Genomic DNA, 20,118 nt, shown 5'->3' with positions numbered 1-20,118 from the left:
CCAGCCTCACGCAGCCACGCTCTGAGTCAGTGTCCCCGCAGCACAGCCTCTCCCCTCACTTCCTTCGGGAACAACTCCCTTCCTCTTCCCTGACTCAATGCCTTCGCAAAGCTGCTCCCTCCTCTCAGAACACTTCTCCTGCCTCTGCCCAGGGGGCACCTGGACCTTCACCTCTCCTCCGGGCCTCCCCCATCCAACTAACCTCAGCACTCTTATAGCACCTGCTCTTATCCCGCGCAGTGCCAATCACACAGTTAGATACTTAATTCCTTTTCTATTTGTCCTTTGCAACAAAATTTAATCTCCACAAGGGTAGACCATGTCCACTCATCACAGAATTCCAAACACGCAGCAGTGTCTAGCAAATGGAAGGTCCTGGAAATGCCTGTGAAATAAGGAAATGATCTGATTCCAGCTGAGTGGAATCTGAGTTCATAACCTTTAACCTATCTTCACTAATGTACGTGAGTTGTTTTCTGAGAGCTAGTCCTGCAAAATGATGACAGGAGGACTCAAGCCCTGCAGTCACCACAGTATTCGCAGACGGCCTCCCCTGGTTTCTGCCATGAGGAGTCTGGCTGCAGGCTGGAGGGAGCTCGGCCCCTTGCTTTCACTTGGGAATTCCTCCTCGCCAGGGGTGTTGGGCCGGCCTTGCACTGCAGGGGCAGCAGGACACACCAGCACCTGGGCGGCAGGAGCACTCCTCCTCACAGAGTCACAGCCATTCAGTGTGTGCCCATGAAGCATCACTTAGGAGCCTGCCTTGGAAAGGTACCAAGGCCCCCAAACTAATCAACTTCCATCTCCGCTGTCCCTCTGAGCATGGCAGGCCTTGCCCTCTGACCGCTTCTTCATGAGGAGCATTAAAGGTGGGACTTTAGCTTGAGAACATTCCATTTAAAACAAAAGTACTCAAAAGATATCCTTGGATGTCCATATAAATCACCCTGAGTCCATTTTCTGGCCGCAGAACCCGCCTGGTCAGTGCCCCAATGGTCCCTACTGTGGTGCCCGATGCCCATAAAGAATGTCTTTCATGATTCGTTGGTTGAGTTAACTGGATATAAAATGTCTAAATGGAAACTCTGAGTGTTGGGATTTGAATGAGTTTAGGCAGAGCCACAAGCAGGCCGCAGTAGATGTATTAACAATAAAGATCAAGGAAAAAAGTTTCGAAAAAGTAAACAGCAGTCATTGGAAGAGGGAAAATGCAATCTGGTCACTTTTGTAAAGATGCTGTGGTCTGTGAGCAGTCACATGGCCTCGCTCCAACCTGGACACCTGGATGCGGTAAAAGGTGTAGGTACCCGATGTGAGTAAGCTGCAGGGAGGCTTGAGCACGTCTATTTCTTCCTGCTTAGGAATGGATGTGCTAATGTAAGGACTCACACCTGTGTGCTACCCAGCTTGCCCCAAGCCCTGGTGGAAATCACACGTAGTGATTATCTCTTCAAAACTGGCACGCCCACCTCAACCTCCACTTTCTACTCCACTGAAATCAGATGCCTAAATAGGCAACTCTTGCATTCCTTAATGCAAGACACCTGTGCACAGCACAGCAGCAGCCCTGCCCCCTGGGCAGAACCACAGGGCAGGCCACGCACTTAATGCTTTCCCACGGAGATCAGGGAGGAAATCAGAGTGCTGTTAACTCAGGCCCCGGAAAAAGCCATTCTCCACTCCACAGGCACTTGGTTTTCTGGCTCCCCAGCACCTTGGCCTCTGGGTACACGCACATTCTGGGAATTCCACCATAATCCAACTCAACCTCCTACAGACAGAACATGGCTCAAAAAAGACAATGGTCCTTCGGGGTCCTTTGGAAATGGGAACCCCCTCTGGTGGGGGACTGCTTCAGCAGCCGGGAAGGCTCTGGTCCTTGCAAGCCACACCCAGAAACTGCCCAGCCAGGCAGAAGGCCATTAGACTTACTGGGAGACCTTGTCTGTTTTTGTTTTGTTTGTTTGCTTAAAAAAAGGAAAAGAAAAACAAGGCAGGGCAACATGTGGGTCTGGTAAATTATACCGGCAGTCATGATTTTAATATATTTTTTAATGTATGTATGAAACTCCCACAGTAACTTCCGGTCAAGATGGTGGTGTAGGAAAATGTGGTATCACGTCCTCCCACAACAACATCAAAGTTACAACTAAACTACAGAACAACCATCATTTCAAAACCACCTGAAATCAAGATGAATGGAAGTCCTACAACTACGGAATTAAAGAGGCAGCCACATCGAGACTGGTAGGAGGGGCGGAGGTGGAGGGGCTGGTCCCACACCCACATGTGGCAGATAAAAATCAGGAGGACACCTCGGCTGGGGAGGGCCTCCCTGAGGACGGAGGGGTCCCTGTCCCACAGCAGGCAGCCCACTCAGGGTTCCAGTGCCAGGAAGAGAAGTCCCCATAACTTCTGGCTGGAAAAACCAGTGGGAACTAAGGCTCAGGGAGGCTGAGGTGGCTGGAGCCCCAGGCAGCTCGAGGGGCACCAAAGACATACAGGGAAGAACTGAGCTGTTTGGCATTGAAGTTGAGGGCTGGAGAGGGGCCTTTCTCTGAGACAAATGTGCTGTCAGCGGCCTTTGTTCCTTTGGTGAGCCTTCCCTGGGGCGGCAGACAGCCACCATATCTGGGACTCCAGCTACCTGGCTCACCTTGGTTGTCCAACCCTGGTGATTCCCTGAGGCCCCACCCCACTCAACTTTCAGGCCCACCCAAGCTGTTGCCAGTTGCTTAACCATAAGATTGGCCTGTCTTGGATCCTGCTTCAGGTTTTCCTAAATTCTTTCAAACAAGCAGCATCTGGTCTCAGATAGCCCCATACCTCTTGTGAAGTAATACACAGAAACAAACACAGGGAGGAAGCCAAAATGCAGAGACAAAGAAACAAGTCCCAAATGAAAGAAGAGAACAAAACCCCAGGAAAAGAACTAAGTGAAATGGAGATAAGCAACCTAACAGATGCTGAGCTCAAAATACTGCTTGTAAGGATGCTCAATGAACTCAGTGAGAACCTCAGTGAACTTAGTGAAGGCCTCAAGAGCATAAAAAAGGACCAGTCAGAAATGAAAGATGCACAGTCAGAAGTGAAAGAGGCACTAACTGAAATAAAGAATAATTGACACAGATTCAATAGTAGAGTAGGTAAAGCCAAGAAGCAAACCATTGATTTGGAATATAAGGAAGCAAAAAACACACAATCAGAACAGCAAAAAGAAAAAAGAAGCCAAAAAAATGAGGAGAGTGTAAGGAGCCTCTGGGACAACTTCAAGTGTACCAACATTCTCATCTTGGGGGTGCCAGAAGGAGAAGAGAGAGAACAAGAAATCGAAAACCTATTTGAAACAATAATGGCAGAAAACTTCCCTAACTTGGTGAAGGAAACAGACATACAAGTCCAGGAAGCATAGAGAGTCCCAAACAAGATGAACTCCAAGAGGCCCACACCAAGACACATTATCAAAATGCAAAAGGTTCAAGGCAAAGACAGAATCTTAAAAGCAGCAAGAGAAAGGCAGCTAGTTACCTACAAGCGAGTTCCCATAAGACTGTCAGCTGATTTCTCAAAAGAAACTTTGCAGGCCAGAAGTTAGTGGCAAGAAATATTCAGAGTGATGAAAAGCAAGAACCTACAACCAAGATTACTCTATCCTGAAAAGCTGTCATTTAGAATCGATGGCCGTATACATACTTTCCCAGACAAGAAAAAGTTAAAGGAGTTCATCACCACCAAACCGTTATTATATGAAATGATGAAGGGTCTTTTTGAAGCAAAAGATAAAATATATGAACAAACAAAATGGTAATAAATACATATCTATCGACAATGGAATCTACAAACAAAATGCACAGGCAGAACAGAAACATTCTCATAGATACAGAGAACATTGTGTTGGCTGCCAGATGGGAGGGGGGTTGGGAGAATGGGTGAAAAAGATGAAAGGATTAAGAAGTACAAATTCATTGCTAGACTGACATACCTCAAAGGGAAAGGGATTGGAGGGTGTGAAGAAATAAACCAAAGAACTTATATGCATAACCAATGGACACACATAACAGTTTGGGAAAAGACAGGAGGGGGGCAGGAGGGGGGAGGAGGGGGTCAATGGGGGAAAAATGAGGAACATCTGTAATACATTCAACAACAGAGATTTAAAAAAAAAAAACTTCCCACAATATAAGATCTGGATATCTGTCCCTCCTGCTCCAAGGGACTAAAATTCCACACAATCATTCCCATCTCCATTATGAATTGCTTTTTACTCTCTGCTGCTCTTGTCATCAAGATTCTCTAATCAATACCCTCAGTTTTAGAAACAAAGGAACAGAGAAAATCACTTGCTTGAGTGAAGAAATCCTGCTTCTTGAAGGCGCCAGCAGCGGCTGGGTCCTCACAGGCAGAGGCAGACACCACTTCTGTCGTTTTTTAAAAAAGCATAAAGCTGCAGTTAAGTAATTAAATATCTCTGTGTTTCAGTGACATGTGGTTTAAATGATTGCTTTCTAAAAAATCCCTCAAAGTGGAATAATGAACCCAGAATTATTGCTTTGGGCACAGAAAGGAGGAAATAGGTATAATACCCAGGCCCCCACCAATTGTTCTGTCAGGAGCAGGAGCTGGGTGGGAAGGGCCCCGGCCTGTGTGCAGTGGCACCTCTAGACCAGGGGCGGACTGCCAGGTGCCTGGTGGGCTTCAGCACAGCAGGGAAAATTAAAGTAGCCAGAGAGCGCTCACACCCATGCCTCCCAAAGCAGAGGAGGCTGTGTGACTCCCTCCATTCTGGTTCCAGATCTGCCCCTTACTGGCCCTGTGCAATCAAGGGAATATTTTCAAAACCTCAATGGCCTCATCTGAAAAATGGGGATCATAATACAGATCTAACAGACTCTTGTGAGAAGTCAACCAGATTCTTCCTGCCATGTGTGCCTCCCACAGTAGGTGGTCAGTAAGTGGCATCTCTTGAATCAACTACTCTCCCTTTACTTTCCGCAGTGCCCAGTGGCAGGTATTTGTGAAACAGACCACAGTGATGATTTTTCCATTTATAAAGGTGAAAAGTGGGCTCGCACCCCACACTCAACTTCCACACACAGCCTAGAAATAGCACCAAGCCCTCATTAGCACTCAGACCCAGAGCACTGCAAAGGTAGATTTCCCCGAGGTTAAAACAGGACACAAGCCCTGGCCGGTTTGGTTCAGAGGTTAGAGCGTCGGTCCATGGACTGGTTCCCACTTAGGGCACGCGTACCTCGGTTGCAGTTTGTCCCTGGCCCCGGTTGGGGTCATGAGGGTGGCAGCCAGTCGATGTGTCTCTCTCACTTCGATGTTTCTCTCTCTCTTCCCCTGTCTCTCCCTCCTGTTCTGTCTGAAGATAAATGCAGAAAACATCCTCGGGTGAGGATTAAAAAACACACACAAAAGAAAACAGGACATAGACAATGCCCAGCCCCTTGGAGGAAGGGTCTGAGCTACAGAAATATAAAATCCTACTAGAGTGGCGCGCCATGGACTGAGAGGTCTGGGTTTGATTCCCAGTAAGGGCAGGGGCAGCTCGATTGCAAGTAGGGGGCGTACAGGAGACAGCTGATCGATGTTTCTCTCTCTCTCTCCCCCTTCCTCTCTCTCTAAGAAAATCAATAAAAAACTTTTTTTGGTAAAGTAATCATCAATTTAAAAAAAATACAGTCCTACTAGGGGATGTAGGCATGACCCCCTGGAGGTGATGACCAACGCCCTGAGCTGCGAGCACCAGAAAGCCGCGCGGGCACCTAGGAACCACCTGCCTTCCGTGCGGCCACGTGTCCTCCAAACTGAGACAAATATGTGTATGCACACTCAACCTGCTCACAACCCGCAGAGCAGGAGGTAGTGCTCTGTTGTAAAACAAAACTGAGATGAAATAACCATCATCCTTTCAAATATCTTCTGAGAGTCTGGTATGGGAGGCACAGTCTGTGATGTACTTCTCTCTGACCTCAAACACTTTGATTCTTTTTTTTGAGTTCACATAAAAGACGGAAAGGGCTCAGATTGGTCTACCATACCACCAGCCTCCGGTGAATCTGAATTCTTTGCTGGTGTGGAGATTTCATTGTTATTCCGGATAATTAGGAAGTGGAGATACAGAGCCATTCTGTTAGAGAGAGAGGCCTAGCCCATTGAGACGTAGGCTTTTTATTTAAAAACAGGTCAGTTCCCACTGTTCCCTGTAGGCTTTTGAGGGTACGCTCAGATATAGAAAAGTCCCATCCTGACATCCTTTCCTCCCATTCACGATACACTTGCAGAATTTGAGAATATAGCTTATCTGGAAGGCTTACAACAAATGCTTTAATTTTCTATTCTCCAAATAAAAATCAATGGCAACAGGGAGGTAAAATCAATGTCTAGCGCTCTGTAGGGAGAAGTCCCCCCTACCCCCATCGCTTGCGCACCAGAACAATAAATCAGACCTAGCCATCCTGCCTGGCAGCAAATCCCTGAGAGCAGAGCCCTCTGCAGGCTGTATGACTTTCTGTCCACCTCTCTGTCCCTTGCAAGGACATTTTGTTTAAGAAGCCTAAGCAAATTTTTAAAAAACCTAAGTCAGTAAGAATAACATGTGGCTATGTTAAAAACCCTTCTTCCCCAAACAAACCCATTTGCCAGTGGGATCTTTGGCATCTAAGACCAGAGTTTGATTTAACTGTATCCCTAAGGATCCATTTTCTGCTATCAAGACTCAGAGAATGCTCAGGTACCTCGTGAACCTGCTCCCCCAGACAACCAATGACAGGCTTCCTGTCACCATAGATTAGCTTGCCTTCTCTAGGATGTCTTGTAAATGGACATCATATAACATATACTCTTTTTAAAAATTGGTCTGTCTTCTTTCACACAGCATACTTATTATGAAATTCATTCATGCTGTATCAATAGCCTATATATTTTTGTTGCTGAGTAGTGTTCCATTATAACAGGTAGACGACATTTGTTTCATCCATTCATCTGCTGATGGATTCTGGGTTGTTTCCAGCTTTTTGTCATAGCAAATAGAGCTGCTGGGACACTCAGGAGTGAGCCTGTGTGTGGACCTAAGCTTTCATTGCATGCTCTAGGTACAAACCTTTGGCTGGACATACGTTTTGCAAATATTTTCTCCCAATGTGGCTTGTCTTTCTATTTTCATAGCAGTGTCTTTTGAGGATCAATGTTTTTAATTTGATGACATCCAATTTGTTGATTTTATCTTTATTTTGACATTTATAGTTCTTTTTTTTTTGTCTTATTTAAGAAATCTTTGTCAAATCCAAGGTTACTACTCTTGTTTTTTTCTAAAGTTTTATAGTCTTGGCTCTTATATTTACAATCCATTTCAAGTTATTTTTTTTTTTACAGTATACTACATAATCATTTCATATATATATATATATATACATATATATATATAGTTTATAGAATCATAAAAATACTCATTCATAAATATTAACTGAAGAGGTCCCAATACCAATTTTAATATACAGTATCGGCACTACTTGATAACCAAGTTTTGACAAAACCAAACCAATGGACAAAGCCTATGAATGGAAGAAAATATGTTGAAATATCTTAATTCCTATTTTAAGATTATATGGCCATTGCCTATTTCTTGTTGCTTTTTACTTTTCTATGTTTTCCATAATAAGTATCACCTATCATTATAAAAAATAATTGCAATATTGTAAAAGAACAACAGGAAAAAGTCACTTAACAGGCTTCTTGATTCCAAGCTCCCTTCACAATGTTCTTAAAAGCATAAATGGCCCCTTTGGAGAACACACTACCAGGAATTGCCCTTTTCCCAAGCTTAATAGCAGGAAGAAATGAAATACAAAATTTGCAATAAATAAATAAATAAATAAATAAAATTCTCCAAAGAGAATGTGAGTTTAGCTGAAGCCTCTAGAACAGCTGTTCTCAACCTATGGGTCACAACCCCTTTGGGGGTCGAACGACCCTTTCACAGGGGTCGCCTAAGACATAACAGTAGCAAAATAACAGTTATGAAGTAGCAATGAAAATAATTGTATGGTTGGCGGGGGTCACCACAACATGAGGAACTGTGTTAAAGAGTCGCGGCATTAGGAAGGTTGAGAACCACTGCTCCAGAAGAAACCAAATACAAACCCAAACACAACCCTGATAAAGGGAATTCCAGGAGCTGAAGGGCTGGTTGCCCAGCTTGCTCCCCCCCGAAACTGCTTGCCCTGAACTCTGCAGTCCCAGACCTGTGTATCAAACCACTAGCTTCTCCACTCACTCCACCTCTGCCAGCAAGGAAAGCTAATGAAATTCTGTTGCAAATGTGCTCACTGTCCTTCCATCTCAGTCTGCTTGTGAAGACAGCCCAAGTCTGCAGCCTATACTCAGCCCAAGGCTGGTCCAGCGCCCCTCCGTGTGTGCCCATTCCTGCCTGTCTGGCGGCGGGATTTGCCTCTTGAGCTGCTGCAGACGCCAGATTGGCTGATGGAATTGCCTACAGATGTTTCACAGAGAGATTACTTCCCTGATTGATGAATATATAGCGTTGTCAACATGGTTCCCACGGTCAGAGGGGGCCCCTGAAGTATAATGTGGAAAGACAGATGTTTCATCTGGGCAGGTGTCCAAGACCCTAAGGAGAGGCATGCACACGGCTAATACAGTGGGCCCAGCAATTCAGGCTCTGAGAGGGAGAGAGGGAGGCTGGACCCAGAACCACAGGCAATACCATTGCAGGGCCTCTTGGTTCAGGCCACCTCCCAAATCCTAAGAAGGGATTGGCATGTCTCCTTAATCAGACTCTTCTTTGGGTTGTTTTTCTGATAAATAGACAATGTTATTGGAAATGTAGTCATCTTCTTAGTCCTTATCTGCTGTGAATCACAACAGGGGCGGCAGAAATGAGCTGGAATCCTCACGCTAAACCTCCCAGGCTTCCCAGGCAGGGCCTGCAAGGGCGCAAGGCACTGGGGGTGAGCCCCTTCTGTTCAGGAGTGTGCGACTCTGAGGTTTGCTGGCTGACCTTCCAGAATGAATCAGCCAATAAGAACTATTACCATAACTGTTTTAGTAATTGGAAGATAGCTGTCATTATGTGACAACAAAGGTGTCATTATATACCTTTATCTTATCGAACTCCCAAACATACACACAAAATACCCTATGCAAAGATTAGTAAAATTTACTACCCATAAATACTCTCTGCAAGAATTACTAGAGGATGTATTCCAGCAAATAGAAAAGAATAAATACTTTCATTAAACCCATTTTACAAATGTGAAAGCACAGATTCAGAAAGGTAAAGTAATTAGCCAAGGTTACAAGGCTAGGAAGCAGCTAACCTTGGAACGGAGCCCGGATTGGTCTCGTTCCCAAATCTATGCTTTAGACACTGCAATCTTATGGTCACCAGATGTGGGAGGTGAGGATTACACTTCAACACAGCAAAAATGTGTTGGTGCTTCCGAAACAGAACCATGGCTGGCCCAGGAAAACACTATTTACACCTGGATATGCCTGCATATCAATGAGATGGCTATCTCAGTCTCAAGCAGGTTTGAGTTTAAAACTAAAGATCTCATATCTGGCACTTCCAGAAAGGGCTCTATTCTAGGAGGAAACAGGCAATGGACTCTCCAGATTACACACACACACACACACACACACACACACACACACCCAGATGGCTGAACAACCCAGAACACTATCCCAAAGGATATTTGGGTATTTGCAGCCCAAGAGGCCATATCCTCCTTCCTCAAGATCAAGTGTGACAGGAGACTCTAGGATAGTTTTCTCAGAGTAAGCATGCCTTAAAAGGAATTTCTAATATCAAAAATGTATTTTGTACAACCCAGTCCACAGTGAACCTGATTTTCCTGGAGGGTGGAAATAGGGTCTCTTGCCGACCTCTCTAGCCTCAGTCCAGACATGAACCTGCAGGCGCACTGGGGACCGAGGCCCTTCTGTGGAAGGACAACGAGTGAATGGAGACGAGGTCAGGCCGAGTGGAGAGGGCAGCAGTAGCAGTGATGGAAACATCAGCATTGTAGCCGACAGCCCTGGGCTTGCATCACGGCTGCTGCGCCCTAAAGACACAAGCCAATCACGAATGCCTCTCTCTGCCTCAGTTCTCTCGTTGTTAGAGTAGAGACAAAAATAAACACCAACTAGGCAACACAGCTGGGAGAATTCAAGAACTCGGGTGCTGAGCACAATGCCGGGCACATGCTACGGTTTTGGGGGTGAGATCTTTCTTTACCTCCAGGAAGAGTATTCCTGTCTGAGGGAACAGCAAAGCAAACTCAACCAGATTACAATACCTTGCCTCTCAGTCCCACAGAGACAACGCTCACAGTGCCAGGAATGTTTTCAGGTGAGCGCAGAGCTAGGTCTGTGCTGCAGGTACCGTGTGGGGAGGCAGAGGGGCGGAGGCACCTTGCTCTCAGAGGACGGGGCTCCTCCGCATAACCAGCGGAAACCAAGTAGGGGATTGAGGGAAATTAAAACATAGTCCAAGAAGAGCAGTCAGAGGGACCAGCTTTGCTGAGACCTCAAGAGCTAAGGGATGAGACAGGACACATTCAATGGTTCTAGGGCCAAATTGGAATGAACAAGTAGAAGTTACAGGGAGGCAGATTTCAGTGGGAACTGAGTTTCAGAAAGGCTGCCTTCTGTGCCTCAGGTGAATGGCAGAGCAAGTGGCCGAATCCAGAGTAGGTGTCTTGCTCCAGTGCCCTGTCGCCACACCTGTCCACTGCCCACACAGTGCAAGGACAGGGGGCACAGGCACTGAAATCATCCTTCTCCCCCCATCCTCACCCAATCCCTGTCTTAAAGAAAGCCTGCCTTCTGTGTTTCTGTGTCTGCTTTCTTGCTTTGAGCACCCTTGCAGGACTGAAGACAGAAGCAGGCTGAATCAAAGGCTCGTTCGGTCATTTGTAAAAGCCTACGCCCACTGGCTGGGCAATGCTGGGAGTGGGTGGGGAGAAGCAAAGGCTTTAAAAACCCTGCAGACAGTGGGGGACCTCCCCTGGGCTGGGGCAGACAGGATATCAGAAGCTTCCCTATGAGGAAAGAGCAAGACATGTTCTCAGAAGGAATGGTGGTGTGCTGGCCCTGAAGTGGCAGCACCCCAAACCAGGGCACCCAGCCAGACAAACACGCCCACATTCTGTATGGGCATGAAGCGGAATTCCCTGGGCCTTGGGGACTTCAAAGGATTACTGTGGTGGGGATGTCAGTGGCAACCAGGAGACCAGAGTTTCTGCCCTGTGTTCTTAGCTACAGGCTTCCTGGGTCCTGGGGTCATTCTGGGAGGAGGGACAGTACTAATAATGACCAGAAAAGGACTTTCTGTTCTGCTCAGGTGAGGGCCAAGTCAAATAAAGTTGAATGAAAGGAAGTAAGCTATTGACATCCTTTGCAAATCTGTGTCTGGGAACCACAGCAGGAATGCAGGCACCAAATACCATATCCAACGGTGGCAGCACAAACACCTGCTCGCCCTCTCCCCCGCCCCAGTCAGAGATGGGGCACCCCCAGATCCGCCAGCTGGAGCCCCGCCTCTGGTCTTACCTGGGGAGCAGGTGCTTGCGGCTGACACACAGGGCAGTCTGGTAGTCCTGGGTCACACACACCTTGTGTGGGCTGCATTTCGCCTTCAGGCAGGGGTCTTTGGATGGGTCCAGGGCTGAGGCAAAGAAAAGAACAAAAACAGGGCAGTTAGGACCTCCAGGGAATGTGTACTTTCTGTTCCTACTGGAAGAGCCAACTGGGAAGTGAACAGACCATGTGCTGCACTCTGTGCTGTTTTCTTAGGCTGGAGGAGACGGGAATGAAACTGACATGGAAAGGGGTCTGTGTCTACTGCACACGTTTTTCTCCGCATCAGGACATGACTCCTTTGTGCCTGGGGAGTTCATCTTCAGCAGGAATTACTTTTAAAACCCTTTAAATCTTACATGCTTTCAGGCCCAGGAGTTACTTTTCCCTCTTTTGTTTTTTTGTCTGCTGTTGCTTTTTATGACTTTATCCGTGCCTAATTTTACTTATTTCCTGTAAAATAAAAAGTCCTTGAGGACAGAGTTCTTTGTTTTCGCCTTTTTGGGGGCTTCAGTTTGTGCACATGGACCCTGTGCACACACAGGTCTGTCTGAAGTGCAGTGAAGGGCTCCCAGATGCACGAGACCGTTTGTGCCACGCTGAGCTACAATGTGACAGGGAGGGAAGCGCACCCATACATATTTATTGCGCAAGAAGACTTAGATAAGGGCCATGATGGGTATGTGAAGTGATAACAGAGCTGGAGAGAAAAACAGAGATCAATTTCTGGGGCAAGGATTAATGAAGCATTAATATGTGAACTGGATTTTGAAGGATGGGCAGAATTTTGCAAAGCAAAGAGAGAAGAGGTGCCCCAGGCTGGGCGACGGCACATGCCAATGAAGGGAGGCATGTGTGGGCGATCAGAAGACATCCCATCTGACCATGAGTGCGCTCTGCATGGGAATAATGGGAGGGGGCAATGATTCGCCCCAGTCACTGGAGAAAGGGTCTCCAAGGACAGCAGTTCCTACTGCAACATTTGCAGAACAGGCAGAGCAGCTGGCCCTGAGCTCACGGCCCTCCACCTGCTGGGGTGGCCACCCCTGCGAGATTCTCTGCCAACAAAAGCAATCGTGCCTCCTCCCAGCTCCAGAGCCTGAAGCCCGTAAGGCTATAGCTCTCTCATAACTGCTCTCCACAGCCAGGGAGGGGAGGTTTCCCGTGTCCTCCCCACGAAGACACTTGGTTAAACAAATGGGCATCCAGAGCAGGGACAGAACACTTGCCAGGAGAAATGCCGTCGTCCCTCCACCATGGGCCTCGCCCTCATGATCCCCCTGCACTCAGACAAAGTCATCATCCCTCAGCCTGCTCTGGCCCAGAGTCTCAACACCATTTTCTTCAGACAGCTACTGGGAATGTCGCACGGGACCTGAACACAAACATCCAAAGGCCACTCTGCCCTGTGCACAGCTCAGGACGCACCCGCTGCAGAGGCAGCTTCAGCACTGAGAACAGAAACCAGGGCACTCTCAGGCCAAGCAGGTCAGCAACCGCACCGGGTGCTGGCCGGTCCCAGGGACCCGCCTGGCGGGCCACACTTCCCAAGGAATCTGCTGGAGCTCAGCAGAAGGAGACGGGCTGTGAGATGGACCAGAGGCTGACCAGAGCCCCGGGACAGAGGCGCTCCTGCTCCTGAGCGGAGGGCCGCCTCGGCACTCTGGGTCTGCCCTCAAGTCCTCTGAGCTGGGCTTTCAGGTGCAACTCTCGTCCTGGGACTTCCACACAAGGAGCCCAGGTGCTGGTGTATCTCAGGGTGGCTCTGTCCCTCAACCAACTTTGATTACTTTCCAAGACTCATCCCAAATGGAGCCCACAAGGAAGACTGATACCAGATGACATTAGTGATGACCAAGCTGGTCCTCTTCTGCCCCTCTCACACTTCCAAACACAGGCCGCAGTACGACACTGGAGGATCTCAAGGAGCTTGGGACCAGACCACTGGCAGCCCCGGCCACAGGTAGCAGCTGAGGGGCTTCCCTGATAGATGCCACCCAACCCTTGGGGTTTTCACTGGAGTGAACTCAGAGATGGGGACTAGCAGGCTGGCCTGCGTATTGGGTGCCAGACTCTGCAGCGCTCCATGACAAGCTCTAGGGCCCAATCCGAGCATCTTTTTGCTTTTGCAGCCAACTTCACAAATACGCCATGTCCCCACGGCCACCTGGAGGGCCTCGGTGGGCAGTGCCATCTCAAGGCAGGGAGGTCAGCAAGCACAGCGAGAACACTCTCAGCCCCGTGTTTCTGAGTCGAAATGCTGGCTCTGCTTCTTACCAGCCGTTCTGTACCTCAGCTGCCTCTTCTGTTCAACAGGATAACAGGACCTACTACTGCTTTTGGTTGTTACAAGGATTAAACGATTTAATACATGTAAGTACTTAGGAAAGACATGGTACTACATGTAAGTGCTTAGCACAGACCTCTTAGGTGTTTGTTAATTTTGTGTGTGTGTCTATAATTTGTTCCCAGTTAGTAAGAAGCCTTCATAATAACAAGGACAATAGTGAACACTTGCCTTGTGCTTCTGACATCCAGCCCTCTAACGAGATTACCGTTTCAAATTCTCACAGCCACCCGATGCTGTCAATGTGCCCATTTCACAAGTAAAGGTCTTCCAGCGAAGTCCCCGGTGTGAGGTGCAGAGGGTGTCTGACGCCTGGTGGCTGACTCCAGAGCCCAAACTCCTTACTGCCACAAGCCAGCAGTAGGAGAAGCACCTAGGGTCCCCTTTCACAGGCGGACTGCAGGCCCCACCTCCCGACAGACACAGACCAGGTGCCCCAGGCTCCTGAGAGCCCTTCCAGGCAGAATGAGTCTTCAGGGGTAAAAGTGAGGGGCAGCAGGGCCTGGTGCTGCCTGGCTGGGCCACACAGGGCTGCCCCGACATGCCACACACAGCCTCAGTGCTCCCCAGAAGGCGGGGTGCCCAGCCTGGACAAGGGCACCCTCTGCCTACTCCCTCTAAATGCAGCCACCCCTCCACTAAGTCAACTGACCAGTGGTCTGGTCATTTTTTTTCCTGCAGCCTTGCCATTTGTCACCCTACCCTTAGGCTCATACTATTAGTCACCCCTCCTCCGATGCTCAATGCTAGCATTACTAAAACAAACAAACAAATTCCGACCAAAAACACTAAATGAAAATCATCAGTTACTTAACTCCCTACACACACTTCCTTAACAATTTGCATATAAAAATCAAGTTCGCTAAAAATTAATTACTGGGTACTGAATACTTCAAACACGTATGTGAATTATTTAAATGAACTTCACAGAACAACAAAACAGTAACAAATCAAGCTCAAGCTGTCAGCGTTTATTTAATCACCAGGATTGGTCTTGTTTTTGAAAAACAGAACCCTTGGAATTAAAAGGGACGTGGACGGTAAAAGGAGTGTGTCCTTTCCATTTAAATGCGGCCTCAGTAAGCTTTTCCTAGCAGTCCCAAAGCTCCAGGGACACTCCTGCAAGGCACCCAGAACCTGTTCTGAACAGGGCCCTGTGGCTCCACTTTAAAGGGGATGATAAGACATCAGAATAGTAAGTGGCATTTAGGGGACAAGGTGCAGGGAAATCCTGCAGGCCAGGAGGGGAGAGGTAAGGAGAGAGGGGGCTGAGTGTTCCTGCGTGATAACCCTGACCAGGGCCAGAAGCTTCTTGTCAGGTGCTAATGACTTCTGCAGACTGGGCTCCAGGTGTCTGTCCCCAAACAGGGGCTTGGTGTCAGGACTCAGGATCCCCATAAGATAGCAAAGCCCTACGTCCCCTCCCCCTCGTCCATCTCAGCAACCTGAGGACTCTGGTGGACTTAAGCAGCATGTGCCCAGCACAGAGCAGACCCCACAGGCTTATTGTCATCTTTCCTGTCCATGAGCAGGTGTCAACTGGCATATAACACATGTCCAGATAATGTTTAAGTGACTTTTACAAAAACTTTTTTTTTTAATTTTATTTTTGTTACAGATGTTTCTCCTTTTGTACTCCATTGACACCCTTCTCCCCTTCCCCGGCTTTGTTGTTCATGTCCATGGTTATGCCTTCATGCATATAAGTTCTGTGGTTTATCTCTTCCCTCCCCCCACCTCCTCCTCTTCTGAGGGTTGTCATTCTGTACCCTACTTCCATGTCTCTGGGTCTACCCTGTTCCTCAGACTGTGATATTCATTATATTCCATAAATAAGTGAGATCATGTGGTATTACAAAAACTTTTTTCAAAGGAAAAAACAAGAATGAATTAAAGAGAGATTTATTGGGCTGAAAAACACTGAATTCAAAAGCCAATTAATTACAGGTTGAGTGTAATTTTTAAAATTAATTTTATTGTTTAAGCTCACTGCTTGATCTCAACTAAGGTACTGCAGTGCTATTTTAATTGACCCTGAACTTGCTTTCAGTTGGAGTTATTTTTAATTAGCTACACTGCTTTTAAAACGCTGACTCAAGCCTTTCGCTGTCCTTGGGCACATCCGGTAGCTCACAGGCAAAGGGCCATGACTGTTGCAGCCGCGGAGCGGCCCCGCCCCAGAGAGCTGCGGCCAGAGGAGGTTCCCTTTTGTGTTACCCAAAGGGTCCCTGAGAGTCCCCTGACAGTGACACTGCTGGTGTTCATTCCATTAATACTTGCAGAGCGTCATTCTGTGCAGGGGTTTTGCAGGCAGAGGCCAGCACCTCCAGAATGAACAAGATGTCCTCGAGGAGCTCACAACTCAGGAGAGACAGGAGGGTAAGTTCTATGTTATGGAGGGCCAGGCTGGTTCCTCATGCAGCCTTCCAGGGGCTGGGTTACTTTCTGGAGAGACTGACATTTATGGAAAAGTGGGGTTAACCCCATAACAGACTGAGGAAGGACCTTCCAGATAAAAAGAAGCTCCTTTCGCGACGTGAGAGGAAGCACGCGATGTGGGAGCTGCAGCGCTTCATCAGGCTGGAGCGGGGTGGCGAGTGAGAGGCTGGAGAGGCGGCAGCATCGTCGCGGAGGGCCTTACAACCACGAGGGCTCCGGGGACCATGGCTTCCAAATCCAGTGACCACACCCTCCCATGCTGGCTGGATGTGGACATCTGCTCGGTGGCAGAAGGGGTAGGAAGAGAGAACCCTTACACACATTTTACGCGGAAAGTGGTACTCTGCTAAGAACAGACATGCTGTAAACCCTCACTCTCCAAGTGACAGAGGGTGTCAGGGTGGAGGTCCCAGTGCTCAATTTCTCCTTTGAGGAACCTCCATGTTCCCTCTGCCTGGGGACATTAAGCTGCACAGAATTCTGGGAGGCAACAAGCCTACGTGGTAAGACTGATAAGCAAAGACTTCATCTAAAGCAGCCCTGTCAACTTGTGGCCTACTCTGGTGACTCCTGGAGACTTCCTCAGACAAAGGCCACTTGATTTGCAAAAGTTGACACATTAATGACTGTTTGTTGTCTCCTTATTGCTTTTAAGATTGCTCTCTGCCCGAATCATGCTCATCCGAAGTTCATCTGAAGAGCAAAGACACTCCCAGTGACTCATTAGGAGTGACTTAATAGATGACTGACAATAAAATTGCTTTAAACTGCTAAAACCTCGGTCAGCTAGGATCCCAAGCATGTATTACAGCTTGTCTGTCCCCATGGTAACCTGTGCATACATCTCACCACCCCCAACACACACACACTCCAGAGAGTCTTGTTTACCAGTTGACTCGACAGAGCCTCACAGAATAAGAGGCAGAAGATTCTGCCCTTAGGATTCTGCGGGAATCAGAGAAGAATGACAGTGTGGAATGCCTGTCCCCACTGTCAGCTTTCAAATCAAGCGGGAGGCAAGTTCCCTGAGGCTGAACAAAGGGGCCTATTGGCCATGCATCTAAACAGGACAGTTAGGTGAAAAAGATGCCTGAACATGTGTGCCTGAGGAGTGGGGAGGGGCCGGGGACAGACAAGGACAAAAGGACAAAAGATATAGGTCTGCATCTGACAAAGATACCCTTCCTGGAAAGAGATTTCTTCTCTCCCCCCAAACCAAGGGCCCGAGGACTCATTTCTTTCTGTGTTAAAACTAAGAGCAACCTCTCTCTTATAATATGTGTGTGTGTTTGTGTGTGTGTGTGTTTGGTGGGGTGATATCAACTATTAACAGGCTTTGTGAGAGGGCAATTTTTCAATCATGCTTTTAAATGACAACAACTGTTAAACATAGTTGGATGGGTGCATGAGAGTCTATGATTTTATTCTTTCAATTTTGAGGTATATATAAAATTTTAATAGCAAAAAGAAAGAAGGGTAAAAAAATATCTTATGACTCAGCAAGTGACTGCATTAGGCAAAACTGTACATCTTAATGATCGATAATAAGGGAAAATTATAAACCAGTTGAATGTTCAGCTTTATTAACCTGTTCAGGCTGCCATAACAAAATACTACAGACGGGTGTACTGAACAACAGAAATTTATTTCTCACAGTTTTGGAGGCCAGCAGACTACGGTTAGGGTGTGAGCACAGTCAGTTTCTGATGGGAGGTCTCTTTCTGGCTTGCAGACGGCCACCTCTTTGCTGTGCGCTCTCATGGCCTCTCCTAGGTGCACTAGGACAGCAAGCGAGCTCTCTGATGTCTCTTCTTATAAGGACACCTATCCTATGGGATCAGGGCCCCACCTCATGACCTCGTTTAACCTTAATGACTTCCTTAGAGATTCCCATGTCCAAATACAGCCACAGTGAGGGTTAAAGCTTCAACACAAAGATTCAGTTCATACACCATCTATAGGCAAATGGTTACCTACCTTGATTACAGGACATCCACTTATGAAATATTACCCAGCTATTATAAAGGAGAAAGTAGGTCTGTTTATTCTCACATAGGTAGATGTTTATGATACTTCAAAAAGCAACTTAAATGAGAAAACTGATTTGAAATGGCAAAGTAACTTCCTGATACCACATAGCTAATAAACAGCCAGCTCTCAAAACTAGGTCTGTTTATCCCAAGACGTCCTTTCCCTTTTCGATTGCGCTGCTCTTGAAAAGAAGCACCGGCTGCAGCCTCCCCCACTCACACACCAGCATCCTCCGCTTCTCCTGTTTGTCCTCTGTCCGCGGGGGCTATGCTGCAATACCCGGTGACTGAATTCAGACTCCTTCTCCCCCACCGACATCGATGCTACCTGTCACTGACTAGTCTAGAAACATAGGTCTCCGTCTGCTTCCTGGAGAATCTTGTCTGCGGCAGGAAGACAATGACAAGTCATGTCCATCACCTGGGGCAAGAGCAAGTGTCCAGCCCTGTGAGGTGTGGGCACTTGTCTCTGAGATATGAGTTCAGGACACCCCATGCCTGGTGGAACTCAGGCAGTAGCTAGAAAGAGCTTTGTCCCTCAGCTCACAAGGGAGACAAGACCTTATAAGCAACTGCTGGTAAGTCCAACATGGCTAATTTACACATCCTGGTCATTAAAAAAGAACATGTTAAGACAAGTCTGTGAGAGTAGCTGTGGGAATACACTCCACAAAAATTACAGGCCACAAAATGTTATGTTACTTCATTAGCTTGGCCAGCCAATCCTGGCGTCTCAAAGCTATCATCTTCCACCATCTCCCATTCCCAGCTGCACAGGGGCGGTGAAGACAAGGAGCCTCACTCCATATTTCCACCAAGAAACCGACTTCCCTTTCAAAGTGGGGCGGGGAGAGGAGGAGAAAGGACAGGAGGGGAGAAGAACTATGTGGATAGACAGGGAAGGATGGAACATTTTATTACATAATGTATCATTTAATTAGGGGGCGGACAAGGGAGACAGTGACATCCATCAACCTGAAGAATAATGTATTATTATTCTAATTTACCAATGAGGAAACTGACGTACCTGCAGGAAAACTGACACAGAGATGTTAAGTAAGTTGTCTGTGCTACACAGCTGGTAAGTCTGGATTTCAATCTGGGTAAAAGCTGATGCTTGGAGCCACTTGGCCAGTCATGAAAACAGCTTGTGAGGGGACAATCGTGATGACTACAGTGCTAAGCTGCGGCCAAGAACCATGGCACCCACAGCATCCCAGAAATAACTTGTGATGGTGAAAACACATTGCCCTATCCAAATTCAAAGCCAGATGTTGGATATATGAATCAACTTATATGTCTTTTCTAATTAATACAAAAGTCAAAATTCCTCTTTAAGGCGTTCCTGATGCCCAGTGAACTTGTCTCTCTAGGACTAAAAAATCAACACCTAACAGACCCGGCAGCCCATGTGGTTCATTCTGTGAAGGTTTCGTGGAGTGTGTATATGGCCACGTCCCTGCTACCCAACGGCCCACATCCATGGGATGGGAGCAGCATGAACATTAGTACCTGAGAATAGACTCAATTCTCTGAAGAGGAACAAGACACCACCCATAGATAAGTCTGGACCTTCTCATTCATCAAAATGACCAGGATTTATTTAAATGTTATAACAACAAAAATACTTAGGTTCTATTTCATTACAATTGGCAGAAATTATTCTTAAGACATTTGTGAATAAAGGAGAAAGAA

The 20,118-nt window shown here is 47.2% G+C and overlaps 1 protein-coding gene across 1 annotated transcript in view; it reads right to left on the bottom strand.

Annotated features, from left to right (window-relative positions):
* SPOCK1 (SPARC (osteonectin), cwcv and kazal like domains proteoglycan 1) overlaps positions 1–20,118 on the bottom strand; it is a 177,293-nt gene that overhangs the window by 145,780 nt on the left and 11,395 nt on the right. Inside the window, exon 2 of the mRNA XM_036281827.1 lies at positions 11,581–11,695. Coding sequence (XP_036137720.1) covers positions 11,581–11,695 — 115 coding nt within the window. The remainder of the gene's footprint in view (positions 1–11,580; positions 11,696–20,118) is intronic.

Source organism: Molossus molossus, unplaced genomic scaffold (assembly GCF_014108415.1).
Source record: "Molossus molossus isolate mMolMol1 unplaced genomic scaffold, mMolMol1.p scaffold_m16_p_4, whole genome shotgun sequence".
NCBI lineage: Eukaryota > Metazoa > Chordata > Mammalia > Chiroptera > Molossidae > Molossus > Molossus molossus.
This window is presented reverse-complemented; position numbering and strand designations above follow the sequence as displayed.